The 17,683-nt window shown below is 44.4% G+C and overlaps 2 protein-coding genes and 1 non-coding gene across 3 annotated transcripts in view; 1 reads left to right on the forward strand and 2 right to left on the reverse strand.

Moving 5' to 3' along the window:
* NCAPD2 (non-SMC condensin I complex subunit D2) overlaps nt 1–15,544 on the reverse strand; it is a 23,483-nt gene extending 7,939 nt beyond the window's left edge. Inside the window, exons 1-22 of the mRNA XM_042866576.1 lie at nt 15,404–15,544; nt 15,174–15,249; nt 15,009–15,067; nt 14,372–14,553; nt 13,795–13,934; nt 13,346–13,473; nt 13,139–13,262; nt 12,909–13,056; nt 12,157–12,354; nt 11,461–11,595; nt 10,843–10,924; nt 10,062–10,239; nt 9,709–9,830; nt 8,440–8,661; nt 6,356–6,530; nt 4,811–4,895; nt 4,518–4,651; nt 3,070–3,202; nt 1,805–1,807; nt 1,663–1,744; nt 1,398–1,559; nt 925–1,151 (exon numbers count right to left, since the gene is read on the reverse strand). Coding sequence (XP_042722510.1) covers nt 925–1,151; nt 1,398–1,559; nt 1,663–1,744; nt 1,805–1,807; nt 3,070–3,202; nt 4,518–4,651; nt 4,811–4,895; nt 6,356–6,530; nt 8,440–8,661; nt 9,709–9,830; nt 10,062–10,239; nt 10,843–10,924; nt 11,461–11,595; nt 12,157–12,354; nt 12,909–13,056; nt 13,139–13,262; nt 13,346–13,473; nt 13,795–13,934; nt 14,372–14,553; nt 15,009–15,067; nt 15,174–15,249; nt 15,404–15,530 — 2,922 coding nt within the window. The 5' untranslated portion in view covers nt 15,531–15,544. The remainder of the gene's footprint in view (nt 1–924; nt 1,152–1,397; nt 1,560–1,662; nt 1,745–1,804; nt 1,808–3,069; nt 3,203–4,517; nt 4,652–4,810; nt 4,896–6,355; nt 6,531–8,439; nt 8,662–9,708; nt 9,831–10,061; nt 10,240–10,842; nt 10,925–11,460; nt 11,596–12,156; nt 12,355–12,908; nt 13,057–13,138; nt 13,263–13,345; nt 13,474–13,794; nt 13,935–14,371; nt 14,554–15,008; nt 15,068–15,173; nt 15,250–15,403) is intronic.
* Nucleotides 14,628–14,948, reverse strand: LOC122178447. Its single transcript, XR_006178338.1, has one exon. It is a non-coding gene; the product is annotated as a small nucleolar RNA U85 (small nucleolar RNA).
* Nucleotides 15,545–15,713: 169 nt separating the features above from the next.
* Nucleotides 15,714–16,373, forward strand: MRPL51 (mitochondrial ribosomal protein L51). The gene is made up of 2 exons (XM_042867775.1): nt 15,714–15,970; nt 16,111–16,373. Exons 1-2 carry the CDS (start codon nt 15,736–15,738, stop codon nt 16,305–16,307), a joined length of 432 nt encoding a protein of 143 aa, XP_042723709.1. The 5' UTR covers nt 15,714–15,735; the 3' UTR covers nt 16,308–16,373.
* Nucleotides 16,374–17,683: the final 1,310 nt, after the last annotated feature.

Here is a 17,683-nt window from a genome sequence, read left to right on the forward strand (position 1 = left end):
ACAAGTGCTATGCATATCCCCAGCAGCATGACAAGAGTCTGGAAGAACAGACTGACAGAATTCTGTAACTTGCTTTTCTGTAAGAATTACATGAAGCTGTGAAATTTAGTCCAGGATTTGCTAGTGCATGTGCCACAGTACACCAAAGAAAGTCTAAGTCATTGAAGCTACCAAACTGAGACAGAAATAAGATACTAGCATCATTGCCCAAGTCAAACACAACTTGAGGGACACACAAATCCCAAAAGCAAAGAAAATCAAAGCAGCCTTTGAATTTCTGGTCTTGTGAGCAAGACTATAGGAACCTTGTCACAAAGGAAAAACAAAAACACAAGGGAAGAAAAGAGACAAAAGTATTGCACAGGGGGATCAGATCTGTACCCAATTGCTACTTCTGGGAAAATCTCATAACACCTTCCCCCTCGGTGGGAAATGATAGTGACTCCTAAGCAGAGCAGATGAGAAAATGTATAAAGTTCCCTGGACACGGCAGCGTATCCATCTAATAAAGACTGAAAGTCTAGGGAGATGATTTTTTCTTCTATTCTTACCCAAACAAGTCAACTTCACTGGAAAACACCCTGTAGTAGAATTAGATGTAGATTAAACTTCTGGAAACTGTTTTTACAAAACTCAGTGCACAAATGAGTGCTCATTCTTCACCACTAACAGCAATTGCGAAAAGACTGCAATGTTAATAAAGGAAGTGATGGTTAGAGAGGAAACTAACGAAGAAGATAAATCTAGTCAGGCTATTACCCTTTGATTCTTCCCCCTGCCTGTTCCAAACCCAAGAATGGCTGGAGTTTCACTTAACAGGATCTCCCTGTCAATCCTTGACAAATTCACGTCCACTAGAAGTTTGCTGTGGCAGTAGCTGGGACATTAGCAAAGCTCACAGGAAAACAATCACCAAGGTCTCACCCGAGGCCTCTGCTTTATTGCGCTGCTGTGAGAACGCTCTTTACGCTTCTTGGTCTTCCCCTCCTCCCTGAGGATGCGGCGCCTGCGCAGCTCCGCACTCACAGATACTTCCAAATGCGCTACCTGCCGCAGTGCCACCTGTCCCACAAGGGACACCAGGTGCAGCAGCAGGAATGTAGGGAGACTGCTAGCGCCATCAGAGACTCTGCTGGGAGAAGCCCCTGGCTCTAGTGGAAGAAAGATTATTGTAGTTCAGCACTGATTTGGAATATACATGTATAATTACTGCCCAACCTCAGTAGGTGTATAACCCACCTCCATGCTCCACAGACCCCTTCACAGCACTTGCATTCCTCCATGCCACCATCTCTACTAGCCCCAACTCTTCTCCTCCCGCAGTTATCCCAGACCACCCAACCATAGCACCAGAAACCACGGGTACAGATTTGCTTCACCAGCTTTTTTTCCCTCACCCTCTTTCTGCCCATCAGCCTCTTGCAGATTCTCCAGAGCTTTCTGGCTGCACACCTGCAGGATGTGAGCACATATTTTCTCTGGTCCTTCTGCTAGTTGGTAGATGAGCGTTACTGCTGCCTCCATGAAGGGGATCCAGTGACTGCTTGGCTGGGCAAAGCCTGATGAGAAAAAGGAGCCATGTACCACACAGAACAGCTGCAACACAAACTGCCTCACAGTCCAGCTTCACCTCCTCCAAACCTGCTGCTGACTTGAGCTCACCATTACTCACAGCCTCGCTCAGGCACACAAACAGTGCTTGTTCCTGCGGCAGTCGAAATGGGACACTGTTCTTCCCCCCCTGCTGGCTGCAGAAAGAGATGAGTTACTCTTACCACACAAAAGAACACCTCTGTGCCCTCACTGGCTCTTCATCTTGCTGTGTGTGCAATCTAAACCAAAAGCCTTGTTATGCCCATAGCAGGGACATCCAGCACTGCTCTGTCACTCAACACACAGCGGGGACATTAGTGTCACTTTTTAAGACACGGTGGCAGCAGTGGGCAGATTTGAAGCTTGTCCAAACCACGATTCCAAGCCAAGCTAAATAGTTCCACTACTTTACCTTAAATTGAAACAACCCTTAAAAATCTTAAAATGACTCTAAATCTGGTGTTATTTGCTCTGTACTGCTCCCACTACATATAAGCTTGGTGTAAGACAACCAAGAATGCCAATGCCTGGGATACACAGCACATCTGTGAGTTCCTGATCAAGATATACTTGATTAAAACAAGCTACTGCTTGAGATTCGTCAGCTTTCACTAGCTGGAAGTAAAATTTCTCAATTTACTATAGTTTTAGTCTCTGTTATGAACCTCTTGTTTGGAGCAGGAGCAGAAGAACTTCTACAATTATTCAAACATAAGTCCCTTCTCATTCTGAAGATAGCTGTAACTCGGTGTGTCATAACGTACATTCATTCACAGAGGTCCTGCAGTCACGTCCCCCCAAAAAAGGGGCAAAACCAGACTGACTGTGATGTGTGAAGGAGGGCAGTTTTCGTGTTGCAACTCCTGAATTAAAATACCCTAAATGCTTGTGCTAAACACAAAGCAACAACAGCAACAAAAAAAGAAGAAACAAAAAGTTTTTCCCTAAGTGCATTAAAAGCTATAAATTGCTCTTCATCAAAGAAACCATATGATAGGCCACCAGTTATAACATGAACGGATTTGAAAACCTGTCATGTTTTATATTCAGCCATACAGTCAACAACTCCTAAATAACAATTAACAGAGAGGGCAAAGGAATCACAACACCAGAAAATATCAGTCGAGGAAAGTGCTTCATGGTTGAGGAGACATAAATCAGTTTAGAATGGGGAGCATGAGCAAGAGAATTGGAAGGAAAACAGATTTTCTTGTGCACTGAACTCTTTTCTAATTTGAATTCAGCAGTTGCCTAATGAAAATTTTCTTATTGCACGTTCACTGATGTGTGATAAGTGCTGCTGAATGGTCTCAACCTTCATCATTTTGAAAAAACAAAAAAATCCCATACAAACAAAAACAAAACAAAAGCCCTAAACCATAACAAATTCTCTTTTCTCAATGTAAGCTCCGTTCCCTGCTTCTCTTTTACCAGGTAACTATTTCTGTGACTACAAAGACCAAGTGAGAACTTTACCTTAGAATTACTGGCAAGTTTGGAGATTGCATTGCATACTTCTTCTGCCAAGCGATAGTCTTCATACACCCTCTCAGCCAGCCCTACTGTCACCAAAACATCCAGGTTGCTGCCTATGATCTCCGGCTTCCCTCTATGGAATGGAAGGGACAGGGGTATCACAGGAAGCGCTGATGAAACTTCACGGTAAATATCCATAACCAAGAGAAATAGCCCTTGTGGCTTGCAGAAGGCAGTCATTCAAGAAGGGAAAAAAGATAAATGAATTGACTGGAAACACAGCTATAGGGGCAGTACACGCTGCACACAAGACAAGACCTTTACTCCAGTGTGTACATGTGTTATCCAAACTGAGCAAAATTGGAAGTATGACTATTCGTAAAAACTAATGCTTTATTTCTTCCTTGTCAGAAGGGAGTATAACTTAAAAGCTTAAGACAAAAACGTTACAGAGCGAGAAAGAGTCCAGTAGTTCAGGACTGGTAGAGGGCAGCACTTTCTACACTGATGGGGCAGGGTGAAGGAAGCTGTGGTCAGCAAAAAAATCCCCGACCAACCAATCAACCGACCCTCAATCCCACCTCCCTCTCATCCTGCAGATACTAGACCTGGTCTGAGGAACATACTCTTCTTACCCTCTCCAGGCAATTGATGTATCTAGCACGTTTAAAAATGGAATCTAATAAGAAACAGACTTAGCATGATTCTCAGCAACAAAAGCAAAATCACTCCTTCCACAGTTTTCTACACTTCCTTTCTACAGTTTTGTGGATATCCCATGATTTTAGGAATTTTGAATTTATGCTTACAACTATACTGCAAGCACATGGGATGGAGTGGCAGAAATATCATGGAAGGAATAACTAATACACAAATAGTGGAATTGCCTGTAGGCTCCTGAAATGGCTCTTACTGTAGTGCCAAGATCTTTTCATCATCATCCAGGCCTACTTTTAACTGATGAAGGAGTGAAGTAGGAAGAACAAGAAATTAACAGGTAGGCTTAACACCCAAGGGTTACTAGGGTGGGAAATGAAGGAAATTAAGTTATAAATTATTTAAGCTAAACAAATTATAGTGTAATTATAACCTCTTTGTCCACAGAGAGGGAAGCAGATTAATTTCCCTCCATGCTAAGGCTCTAGGCATCTCTATTCAGCAGTTTCTCAGTTTCTTATCAAAACACAAAGTGCTGAACCGTAGCATGGTAAAGCCCGACGTGGGTGTTTAGGACACAAGAAAGGTACTGTGATCACACTTATTCAGAGACTGCTGTTCAAACACAACAAAACTGTGTTTAATTCCAAGCTTCATCACCCCATGGCCTGGTTACTATTTTTCAGGCTACAGAACAAGGGTCAGCTGATCCTGCACCCACAGTTGTTCACTAAGGAGTAATTCCCTATGCATCCTTCCACTCACAGGACCACACTGGACCCTGAGCTTACCGTGCCATCATCCCCAGCAGCATCACAGCTGCACGGCGTTCCAGTGGCGAGCACTGGGTTTTTTCTGTGAACCGCTCCCAAAGCAGCTGGATCACAGCAGGCTTTATTTCATCTCTCTGCACAAACTCTGAGATCTGGAAAAGAAATGCAATAAAACAAGCAGGGAAAGCCAGAAGAGGGTGGGCTTCAGATTAGTAAAGACATTACATGCATTGACTGCAGTTTTCATATAACGTATAACAAAGATCTGTAACAACACATATAATCCAAACTCAGACAATACAAATACTCACTATTTCTTCTAAGCATTGTATTGCTCCTAAGGATGCATCCACCATGATGAGAGAGAGAGAACACACCAGGTTCTGGGCCCTGGCCCTTTGAAAGTTTAAATAAAATTAAAAAAAAAGAAAAAAAAGAAGAATAAAAAGGAACTGTCACGATTACTTGTCCTCAGCTCTCTAAATAGGCAATTATTAGATAACAGATCTGTTCCTCGAGGACGAGAAAACTTCCCCCTCTACCGGCTAGAGTTCTCAGAGTCACCCAGCTCAAGTTTCAGTGCAGACAGCGTGAGCTCAAAAAAGTCGATTGTGGCTACTGATGCTCTGCACAATGCCTGGCAACAGGCTTACACCAGCCCCTTCCTAGGTCCCTCTCAAGTACAAGTCACAGTATAAACACAAGTCTATCCACTAGAGCATGAGAAACATACGAACAAATAAGGCTAGAGTTCAAACAGCAGGACAGCCATATCCAGACAATACTATCAAGCAGCAGGAAGAAGCAAGGGTGCTGCCTATTGCCTTAAAGGTATAAACAAAGGTGCACATGGACAAGAGTTGGAAAAAGAAGCAAGTGACGTGCTACAGAAAAGATGCAGCTCCTCTTTGCTGTGGAAAAGCAAGCAAGAGCACTTCAGCATCCCATTCTAGATCCTCAGTGAGAGTCAGCAAATAAAGATCCCATCACCATCCTTTCATCCTCCATGTGTAGAGTTTTGTTAAAGAAAAATTTTACATTACTCTGAATGAAATACCAACTGAACTGCGTGTGAAAGCACTCAAATCATAATTTAAAAATACCTGGTGGACTGTCAGGGATAAAGAAACAGCATATAGTGAAAAAAACAAAGACAGAAGAGACAGCAAGAAAACCAGTAAACACTGAGAAGCGTGTTGTTTAGATGAGGAACAAAACTCCTACAACTCAGATAAGACCACAGCATGCACAACTTGGCAGCAAAAACTGAGGTTTGGTATCAGAAAGATAGCTCTAAGTCTAGACTATATTGTAAGCCATTCCTCTTATTCTCAATCCTGTGAAAGGACAGACTATAGCCATAAAAAACCCAAAATAAAGGAACAAACATTGGACTAAAACCTTGCCCAAGAAGGGTGGAACATTTCATTTCCAAGACATGGGATCTGTCCCCTAACAGTTGGCTTCCTAATGGGCTGAAATACTTGTCAAAAAAAAAAAAAATCAGTTAATTGATGCCATCAAGAACCCAACTGATGCAATAAATATTCAGTAGCTCACTCTCCTTGACCCCACCACGCTGACCCTCCTCAGACCATTTGAGCAGGTTCCTCTTTGTGCAGTGCTTTATGTGAGAGTGAAATTTATGAGAAAGTTCAGCATGAGTGCCTGATACCAGTTTCATTTAAAATAATTCACAGCATTGCTTTCTGTGAGTTCTCATATGGAGGTCTTCTGCATTAATTTTTCCTAGACATGAATACATACAGGACATATAGGAGATGTTTCTCTGGGGAGTTGGTAGAACAGAAAGGAGAAAAAAAAAATAAAAGACTTCTGTTTAGGACAACCCATACCTCTCTGAATCCCCGCTGGGGCTCAGATAGAGCTGCCTGTAGGCGTTCAGCACAGCCTCCTTGATACCAGACTCTTTTGACCACACGAGAGGAAGCATCCTGCGGACTCCAAGCAGTGCCTGGGGCACACCAAACTGTGAGACTGTCACAAAGAACTCAATTGCTTCTTGAACAACTGCAGAGGAAAGAACAGCTGCATTAGTGCAGTTCCTTCCTTCTCGTTATTGAAGAGGCCATTAAGACGAATTCATAGGCATACTGCTCTCATACCTAGACCTAGAAGTGCCCAAGATCATTGCTACTGTCTGCAAATGGCTTGAGTCAGAATAGGGCCACTATTAAATATAGATGCCCTGGAGGAAATGGGGTAAGTTAGCAATATTAGAGCTAAACGTGATGTGATAGACCTAGGAGAAGAGCACAGAGGCCATTACAGAGAAAGAAAAAAATATATATATCTATTCTAAGAAACAGCAGCTTTGGAAAAAAAGAGATCCTACGGTCACAACAAATATAAAGCAGCTGTCCCAAGGCAATGCTGTAACTAAGCCAGCTGTTGTATTGATGGTGTACTGCGTGTTTGCCACATATAAGAAATAACTTATTTGATTTTAACTTGGCTACTGCTGAAAATATACTCCCCAGTCTTCTGTTCTTAAGGGGAGAAAAAAAAAAGAAAAAAAAAAAAGCCCATTAATTTAGAGCATATTCACAAGAAAAGCATAGCAATGATTAGAGAGTCTGTTCAAGAGTTTATTGACAGTGTTTGATCTTTGCGTAAGTGCTGCTACCAGACATGAAAGTATTTGTAACTAGACAACTGTATGCTTCTGCTGCCCCAGTCACACCAGCAGGCACACTTGCACAGAAATATAAACTTGCATCTTTAAATCTTAGACCTTTAATTAAAAAAATAAAACCTGAGTGCACACATCCCTTAGCCTCACTCAACACCACAGCAGAATACTCTCTCTAAATGCAGACAAGGTCTCACAACACACTTCAGGTGTCTGGATGTCTAACTTGCCTTTCTCACACAACAGAACAGACCAAAAGCTAGTAAGATCTGTGCAACCATAAAATACCCCACAAATCAACCAAAATCAGGCAGTAAAATGCCAGGTGAGTGGCATGCATTTAGCCCTAAACCACAAATGTCCTACAGAGATGCTGCTTCAAGAGTTCATTCTTGTGTGCAATCACTTAGCAGCATCCAAACCTGCTTTCTTAGTATAGGTAAAACATGAGTAGTTAGTACAGACAAAGCCATCATAGGCAAAGCCCCAAGAAACATCTGCACAATGCAGGTGTGCAGACCTGCCTGTACCCCAGAACTACGTGAGTGGTTAGCAAGTGGGAGGAGGGTGTGAGAGGAAAGACTTGTACCCAGTCTCTACCTCAGGGACACTGATTCACGACAAAGCACATTAATATTAAATATTAGTAGCTGAAGTAACCTAAAGGACTGCTCATCACTTCATGCTTTTATAGAGAAGGTATCGACTGAAGAGGACCAGGCAATAGGACCTGTTGAAAAGTAACACTTTCAGCTATGAAATAAAGTTCAAGGAAAGGTGAAGTTAATTAGACACACTGCTCAGCTCCTCTCTTTACCCCATTGTAACACCTGAAGTTGCATCAAGGCACCAAGAAACAGAATGCAGCTTCCTTGGACACTTACTTTGGAAGAACTGCAGTAAAGATTCCCTCCCATAAAAGAGGAGAACTGACATAAATGTAGTCATCTTGGTCCATTTTTCTTTTTCTTTTCCTTTTTTTTTTTTTTTTTTTTTTTGCTTGTTTGGTTTTGTTTTTTTTTTCCTCCTAATCTTGATATTTAAAAATTTGGCTCCTACACGTCTAAAAAAGCCCACTCATGCCCTAATGCAAATCTCTCACAACATCCATGTAGATGGTGCTTGCTGTTGCAGTAATCCAGTGCCTGCAACATCTGCTCAGTGAACAGCAGCTCTTCCAACCTTTCCCCTGTAGCTCCACCACTCCAATATCTCCTCTCCAGCGAAAAGGGACAAACCTGGAAACTACAAACAGAGGAAAAAAGGCCCCGTGGCAATTTCACACACCTGAAACTGAGTTTTCATACATCAGCTTGCTGATCAGGCTCAGGGCTTCAGTGATTTTCACTGAGAAGTTGTAGGCATCTTGTAGATACTGCACCAACATCTCCTGTTTGACCAGCTCCATTTGAGGCTGCTCTTGAGGCTGCTCTTCCAGCACAGCTTCTTCAGTTGTAAGACTGCCATTGTCACATGGAGAATCCCCACTATTCTCACCTGGGCAGAAACCTGCACAGCACGAACACTTGTTTGTTAGCAGTATTGAAGGTATAAGACAAACAGGCACAGTTCAGGGCATTTAAATTCTTTTCACTCACCCCTTATTGACACTAAAAATCAGGGGAGACTTTCATTAAAAAAAAAAAAAACCCAAAACAAACAAAAAAACCCAACTCGACCAAAAAAAATAGACACACTGGCAGAATAGCAGATTTAGCTACAAAGAGAACATCTCAGCCTATCATAGCACAGACTCCAGCACTACAGCACAGCACATCACGGAAGTATCAACTAAGACAGGTGGAAAAAGGCATGGTCCAGTTTACCTAAATACCATAAAAACACTGAAGAGGTTAATCTGATCTTGATACCTCCTCAGAGATGGATGAGAACCTAAAAGAGAATCAGGACAGAGTACAGAGAAGGCAAAAACTGCTACTCTGTAGCAGTTTGTACAAGTGTGTGGAGCTGACAAAATTGAGATTATTTAGATAGTAGCTTTTTTTTTTTTTAAACAGAAATTAGCTCAGGAGAGTAAGCAAGAAAACCTTATTCTGAAGCAAATACAGAAGATAAAGTATGCACAGTTGTAAAACACAGCAAGAAGTGTGAGCCTAGAGGAGCTAGACTTTGCTTGAATCTGATACTTGGTGTATCAGCCTTTAAGAGTGAGCATTATGTGCCACCACCTGTTCAGGAAGCAGAACTCCACACAAATCCAGACAGGACAGAAGTGCATGAGTAACACTGGCTTCACTCCCTTCTGCAGTCACCATACAAGTTAAAGCAGTAGAAGTGCACTTATAGTGGGAACACGAATTTGTTCTCACCAGAACTGAAATACTGGGATTAGTGTGATCCAGACAAGAGACCAGGCCACTACATGAGGAAATGATTCACAGATGGTGCAACTCTGGACTGCTGAGTACATGCATACTGAGATGTATACTGAGGCCCACAGTTTGAAAGAAGAGACGCAGCTGTCCAGACAGTTTTGGTCTAACTCTAGCAACAGTTTAAATGCAGGGAAGAGACAGACCAATCTGCTGTAGTCACCTGTGTAGAGTCTCTTCAGAATGCCCAGGATTGTCGTCTCCTCATTTTTCTCCTTGGAGCTACTGAAGGGCTCTTGCCCATGGAACCGGTGCAGCGCTTTCTGCGTGAGGCGAACTGCACTCCTGGTCAATGACAGAACCCAAGAGAACACCACCAACCCATTAGTGCAGAATATAAGGGAAACCATCCAACTTTGCCCAGAACTCACAGGAAAGCCAGGTGTTCCTGCCAGCACATTGTACCAGGTGCCCATGTCAATGCCTTCCCATAGAGTAGTTACCGAAAGTCATGCATTTACTCTGCACCTCAAACCTTCCCTTGAATAGAGAACAAGAGACTGAGAGCCTTCTTACTTGTAATTCAGCTTCCTCAGCATTCCAGTGATTTGCTCTGATGTACCCTCTGCTGTTTCTTCAACTTCCAGCACCTCCTCATCTTCTTCTTCCTGCAGTGGTTGAAGGATCTGCATTGCAGCAGCCCTAACTTCTGGTAGCATTGCTTCCCACTCTTCTTCTGGGGTGATTGTTGGAGCTATAAAGAAATGGCAGACAGAATGAGGAATGGAGAAGATTCAAATGATAGCTTAAGTGGGGAAAGAAACTCATCTGGAAGTGAGGAATGCTAGGTTTTTTTCCTCAGGCAGTCACTATCCCCATTTCTGATTCCACCTAAACTAGAATGTGAGTAGGTAAGAACTCTTGGAGTAAAGACTAAGGAGAAAGAATGACAGAGAACCATCATTTGATACTTATTGGACTCTAGACATCAGAAAGTTCAAGGCTAATCAAGTTGAAATTCATATCTAACCAAACTCCTGGCAGAATCTGTCCTTGAATGGCTGGCAATTGAAGCCTGAGAGGATGTTCGTACTTATGTTCAGTTCTTGCCCTGAGAATAACACTGTTGAGTAAGTACAGACATTCATATGGTCCTTTTACTACATTATGGCACGAAGACTTTTGTGAGTTTATTCCCCAGTTATCTGGACTCACTGTCTCACATGAATAAGATCTGAGATAAAAGCCACCGAAACTTGGGAGAAAGTGTAAGATGAGGAAAAATAAGCCTAGAGTGAAATTCCTATTGGCCAGAGTACAAATTACACCCTGAGAATGGGAAAGAGAAAGAAATTACCTGCTTCTCTGCAACGGTCCCTCATTTCCTGCAGCTTCTGCACCTCTTTCTCAAGCGGCTCAGCCAAGTCACTACAGCTCAGCTGAAAATGCCAAGGAGAAAAGAAGTAATATGTTCCTTATCCATTTTTCTAGAATTCTCCTTTCTCTATTTCCTTAGTGTTATCAATCACCTCAGAAAACTCTGATTTTGGAAACTGAAGTAGCAAACTCTGGCCACCATCCTAGATGCTGTCAAATGCCAGTCTGAGGCTCAGAAACTCAAGAGGAGGTGCGGGCGAACATAAAAACTGCAGCTCTGCATAGAATGTTCTAAAGCCTAATTCTCATCCTAAGAAAAGAAATCCCACAGTGAATTCACATCAAACTGCTGTAGGTTTTTCCATTATCAAGACCAGAACCATCTTGGCCCTGCACACCTACCAATTACAGTGAGTGAAGACCCAGAGAACATGAGATCTGAACAACAGAAAATACAGAAAGCTCCCATTTGCATAGTCAAAACTTGTGTCTCATTGAAAAGCCAACATGGAAAGACCACAGCCCTGCCCATACCATACTGCAGATACTCAGCCTGCAGACACACTTCTAGCATATGCACCATGCTAATGGGAATTACCTTGCAAGAATAGGGATTATTGGATAAAAATGCAGCCAGGAGCTGGATGGCATTTTTAACTACCACCACAGATTTGTCTTTGAGACGCCCGACAGCCAGGGATACGACAGACAGGAACTGAGTCAAAGGCAGAACCTAGTACACAATGAAAGCATAAACAAAGTCATTAGGAAGCCCTAGAAATTCCTGACAATTTGTTTTCCTGCAGACAAATCAATATACACACATGCTCTTCTACTTGTGGCTTGCATATGAGAAGGCACAGATTACAGATTCCTAGAAAAATCTAGGTCAGCAGAGACCTCCATACATCTTCTAGTCCAAGATCTGTTGAAAGCAAGGACTTACAAAAAGTTACCAAGGAGTCTATTGAGAAGAGTCTTAATATTTCTGAGATGTTTTCCCATAGTAACGTCCAGAAAGAGCTTGCACAATGAGCTCTTTCTTCTAATCAGTACTGGTAAGACCTAAAATCATGCAATTTCTGTTCCCTAGTTAACCTTAGGATCTTTGGTCTCTTGGGAAAAAAGAACAACAGATACTTTAATACTCAAAGACTTTTTTAATACTCAAATGCCTTTGTCGGTTTCACTTCAGTCTCTGCAAACAAAGATCAGTGACAGAAATTCCCTTAGAAATTCCCTCAGATGAGGGGAGGAGGAGACAAAGGCGGAGCCGTTTTCCCAACACATTTACCTTGCCTTGAACAATTCGAGTAAAAAGCTGCAGCACCCGACTACGAACAAATCCATTGACATCACAGATGTGGGCTTGCAGTGTTTTTAGGAAATGGTCCCGAGTACCACGAGCAGCTTCTTCCAGCTGGTCACCATTCAGCACCTGTAGCAGCACTTCTGCCATTGCTGACAAAATGGCATTTCGCATCATGTAATTCTGCAAAAAGATGAGTTGGTGAACCAGGAACAGAGAAAAAAATACAACTTGGTATTCCGAGGGGGAAGGACAGGCCACAGTCTGGGCCTTCTAACTGTCAAGCTCCAGCTTTAACTGAATTTCTCTATTCCAGAGTTTGTATCAACCTTGGCTGAACATGGCCTGCAAGACTAAGCAATCCAGCCCTCCCATCCAGTTAGGTCCGATATGAAAGCAAGGACTACCATCAAAACAAGGTTTTTAAGGGCACTTTACTAAAAAGTAACATGATGAAAGCCATTGAAGTAACTTGGTACTGAAGAATAAAGGACAGCAGACTGATCCAACAGTAGTCAGATCCCTCTGGCTCTCCGATGCCTGGAAGCAACAGCCAGAAAGTAGGTGTCATGTGTGTATTTTCTCTGCATGTTTTAGGGAAGGGCATGACCTGTTCCACATGGCAGGTTTTGGCTACTTGATCTCTGTGAAAGATGCTCTGTTCTCAGAAAGAAAAATCAAATAGCAGTAGTTCTACTGCTTGTCTTTTCTGCACAGGTAATGTTTTGCAAATGTACCTCGCCATCCAAGTGCCGCAGCAGAACACTCATGTTGGATAGCACCAGTGCAGGAATTTGTTCAGCCAGTTCAGTTATGAAGACAGCATAACCCTTGATTCCTGAAGTATCACGAGCCAGCTCTAGTGGACATTTCTGTCCAATTTCCCTACACAGAAAAATAAAATAAGGAAAAGGGCTTCTCAGGTTTCTAGGGGTAGAAGAATACATATTGGGGCATTTTTCCTCACCTCAGCAGTTCACCTACTATGCTTTTCAGTCCATATTCTTTAGCCCAGAGAGTCACAGCCTGAGCAAACACTGAGGCTACATGTTCAAAGTGCTGCAGCATCTGTGTGATCTTCAGAGTAGCACCTTTTGACAAGAGAAGGGAGAAAAAGAGGTTAAGGAAACTGCCTAGGAACAACGTCCAGAAAAAGAAAAAAGCATGGACTCACTGAACATGTGATCATAGTGAGTCAGAGCTGTAGCAAGCAGATGTGTTGCTGCTTCTCGTGTGGCCCGATACCTCTGAAGACCAATATTTGAGTTCTCCAGTATACGATAACAGCATCCTGTCAGTAAGCTAAAACCGTAGAGAAGAGACAGACAACTTCACTACAGCAGTCTGCATTAACTATTCTAGCAAACTGCACTAAATATGCACTAGGTACATCTTTTTCTTGAACCAGGCAGATTATCCAATAACCATAAGAAATTGTGCAAAAAACATCTGAATTTTACATGAGGAAAAGAAGTGGTTCTTCAACCGCTCACTTTTGCTTCAGCTTACTCCACATCCAACAAAGTGTACCCTATAGAGGGCTGTAATACCATCTCACTCGCAGATTTACAATTTAACCCCTTCTTCCCAACATACAGACACTATTTCTAAGGGCTGTCTTACCTGACAAGCTCTTCTTCCACCACCAAACCACTCCAAAGTTGACGGAGATCCAGCTGCAGCAACTGTGTGAGTAGTTGTAGAAGTGGTTCCCTCTCATCTTCCCATGAGAATCCAGAGACCTTGGTGCGGCTCTTCTTGTTCTGAAAAGAAAGGTATGCAATGCAGTTCATCGATATCCTGAACATAAGACAAAAACACCATCACCATCCCATTTCCCTTGAAACAAAAACAGCTGTTAAACTCAAAAGCATCAAGAGGGATACCATTAGATGTACAAGAAATTTATATGCCCACATCTGACCACTGTTATTTGAGCACAGAATAGAACTCGAGAAAATACTGACAGCCAGGTAGCCACTTAAGGACCAAACTTGTCTTGGTCATTTTAATCTCTGCTGATGTTTAGACACACATCTGTCTGTCTTCCAGAAAGGATTTTACAGAACTCCACATTAGGCACTGCTTTTCCCATCATCATGCTTAAACAAACCCAGCTACACTCTTTGACACAGAGTTCAGCAAGCTTACAGACTTCCTATATTTCTCATCTCATTTTCTCCCCAGTTCTCTCACCCACCTTTCCAGCAGGATCCACCTCCGCCAAACCACTCTTGAAGGCTTCCATTTCAAAGGCTTCCAACAGGCCACACAGCAAATAGCAGTTCATCTTAAGAGCATTGAGGTGACCATCTCGGTCTGTATGGCTCAGCCCAGAATCACTCAAGATGGTAGAAAGCTCATTGGAATGATGAGTCACCACTGGAGAAAGATAGAAAAAGATGAACGTTCTTTGCCAGGTTCCTCAGCCATCCTCTCCGTTGGAGACTTAGAGCAGTCATCAGATTACCAAAGATGTGTGCTCACATCTCACCAGCTGTAACATGGGCTGCCCCCTACAGCCAAAACCTCAGAGGCACTTTCCCATCCTGTTTCCCAGTCACCAGCCAGTTCCTAGAAGCACTTGCTCAGAACTGACACATCCCAAGGATTTATTTCCCAGGGACACAGGGAAGGGGATTTTCTGTCGGCCTGCCCTTACAGCGAACACGCACAGCTCTGCATTGTCCACCAAGATTACAGACCCGTATACTGGAATGGACTGAAGGAGCAACCCTGCCAGTTGAGTCACATTAGCCTTTATATCATCATCAAACTGCTGCCCGGGCGCAACCTCCCTGTGACTCCAGTTTTGCCCGGAGATAGCAAACACCCACCTTGCATCATCAGCTCCAGGGCATCCTCCTTGGCAGCGGTATCCAGGGCTCGGAAGTGGCTGTGGGGCAAGCACAGCTTATCATGGCAGCAAGAAAACGCCACAGGAAAGAGGCAGCAGCTCCCGGCCCCCCTCCAGCCTCCAGGTCCCGCCGTTCGCTACTTACCGCAGCAGGCTGTAAACGGCGTCGAAATGCTGCAGCACAGCCAACGCACCCCGGCCCCGGAAGGCAGCTCGGAAGGCTACGGGGAGATGAGGAGAACGTGAGCGAGGGGCGGTGCGGGGACAGCTGCGAACCGCCGGCAGGGCCGGGTCTGACGGCGCCTGCTTTGCCCGGGCTTAGGCCGGCCGGACCTCGAAAGGCCTAGCCCAATAGGGGAAGGGCTCGGGCCTTACCTGCGATGGCGGGCGGCAGCTCGCGGACAGACAGTACCTCCTGCACGACATAGTGACGCGAGCTGTCGCCCCGCAGCAGATCGTCAGCGGCGAGGGGCAACTGGAACTCGCACGACGCCGCCGCCATAACCCCGCACGGCGCCGCGGCCACAGGCGCTCGAAACCGCGCGCGCGGATCGCGCTCGCCCCACCCGATTTCCCCTCCCGGCCTATCAGCGGCCGGCAGCACCGCGGCCTTTGCGGGGCCTCGACCAATCGTCGGCTCCCTTCCCACAGCGACCGTTAGCGCAGCACAGTCCGCTTCCTTCCGCTTCGTCCGGGTCACCGCCAAGATGGCGGCGCTGGTGCGGTGTCTGGTGCGCCGGGCCGCGGCCCTGCCCCAGGCAGTGCGGAGCGTCAGCGGTGGGGGGCAGCGCTCCGAGCCTTGCCGCCCTCTGCCCATCACCTCCCCGCTGGCCGGGCTGCCCCGCAACTTTCGCGTTAGGGAGCCCCCGAAGCCTCGGAAGGTGGATCGATGGACGGAGAAACGGGCCTTGTTCGGGGTCTACGACAACGTGGGGATCCTGGGTGAGGTGTCCCCCTGCCGGCTGCGGGCCCTGGGCGGGAGGGGACGGCGCCCGGGAGCAGCTGCGAGTGAGCAGCTCGTCCAGTGAGTGATCAGGGCCTTTCCCAGATTCTGCCTTCAGCTTTGACCCTTTTATTCTCAGGCGATTTCCACGTCCACCCGAAGCACCTCATAGTGGGGCCCAGGTGGCTGCGAGGCTGGCGGGGGAATGAGCTGCAGCGGTGCATTCGCAAGAAGCAGATGGTAGGAGATCGGATGTTCCTGGATGATTACCACAATCTCAAAAAGAGGATCCGGTTCTTGTACAAGCGCTTCAACCGCACTGGGAAGCACCGCTAGGAGAGACTATGGGTGTGGCGTGGGGTTTTGCGGTGTCACAGTCAGAATAAAGCCATATTTCTTGCGGCTTTGTTCCTAGTGTTTTCTGCAACCTCTGCTGTGTATTTCTGGCCTAGCCCCAAGGTTCTGTTGCTGCGCCAGGCCTGAGCTCTTTGGAAGTTCAGTCACCTTAGTCATGTCTGACGTACTTCTCACAGTGCCAACCTGCATTTCTTAGCTATTATCTGAGAGTCTTCCAGTTTTTGGCCAGGCTTCTAGCTTCCTTTCAGTCATTTATTAACCCCAGGTTTTCGGTGTCCTACTCAGCAATTTCAGTACATGTCATCTTAGATTTTTCCTCATAAGCCAAATTACCAAGTTAGTGATGAGCATGTCTCTCAATAATACCTCTCAGTGCTCACTACGTGCCCCCTGACCTCTGCATATCTGTGATTGCTATCAAGTCTAAATGAAACAAACATTAACTGAAGTACATCAAAATGTGTTTTTAGAACAGGACGTGTGTATTTCATAATGATAATGACTTGACCTTCCCTTAGTTTCAGCTGGGACAGAATTGTTTTCTTCAGAGTGTCTGGTGTGATGCTGTCTTTGAGTCTTGAAGAAAACAATGTTGATAACACGTAAATGTTTATAGTTGCTGTTAAGCAGTGTTGTATAGAGCCAAGGCAGTTCCCAGGGAAAGGCCCAAGGAGCTGGAAGGAAACAGAACTAGGATGGCTGAATTAAACTGGCCAAAGGGATACTCCATACCACATGATATCATGCAGAATGAGTTTTGAAGGGGGTCGGAGTTCATCTCACTCTTTTCCATTACTCAAGGTGCTACATTGGCATTGGTTAGGGGGTGGTGAGCAATTGCTTGTGCATCATTCGTTTTATGCATATATAACGAATATATATATATATCATATATATGTTTATATATATATATATGTACTCATAACTATTTTCCTTTATCCTATTAAGTAGAATACCCACAAGTTCTACCTTTTTTGGTTGATGGTTTTTTTTTTTTTTTCTTCTGATTCTCTCCCACATCCTTCTGGGAAGGGGGAAACTGAGCAAATGTCTCTGTGTTGCTTAGCCACCTGCTGGGTTAAAGCACAACAAACCTCAAACTAGTGACACTTAACAGGCAAGTGTCTTTTTGTTAATTTAGGCACTTAACTGGTTTGTGAAACTTCCAGCTTCTAGTATTCCATAAGTTCTTCTAGACCATTGAGAGAAGAAGCCACAGTGAGTCAAAGTTGGGATCCTTCAAGTCCAGCATCTTTTTTCTCATAAAGTTTACTGTTATATGCTGCAGAAGAATTAGCACAAAATCTCCAAGATGAGCATGCATCTGCCTAAATAATAGCTTGACTGCTAGGTAG

The sequence above is a fragment of the Lagopus leucura genome, unplaced genomic scaffold (assembly GCF_019238085.1).
Source record: "Lagopus leucura isolate 7727_CA_CO unplaced genomic scaffold, USGS_WTPT01 Super-Scaffold_100001, whole genome shotgun sequence".
In the NCBI taxonomy this organism is placed as follows: Eukaryota; Metazoa; Chordata; class Aves; order Galliformes; family Phasianidae; genus Lagopus; species Lagopus leucura.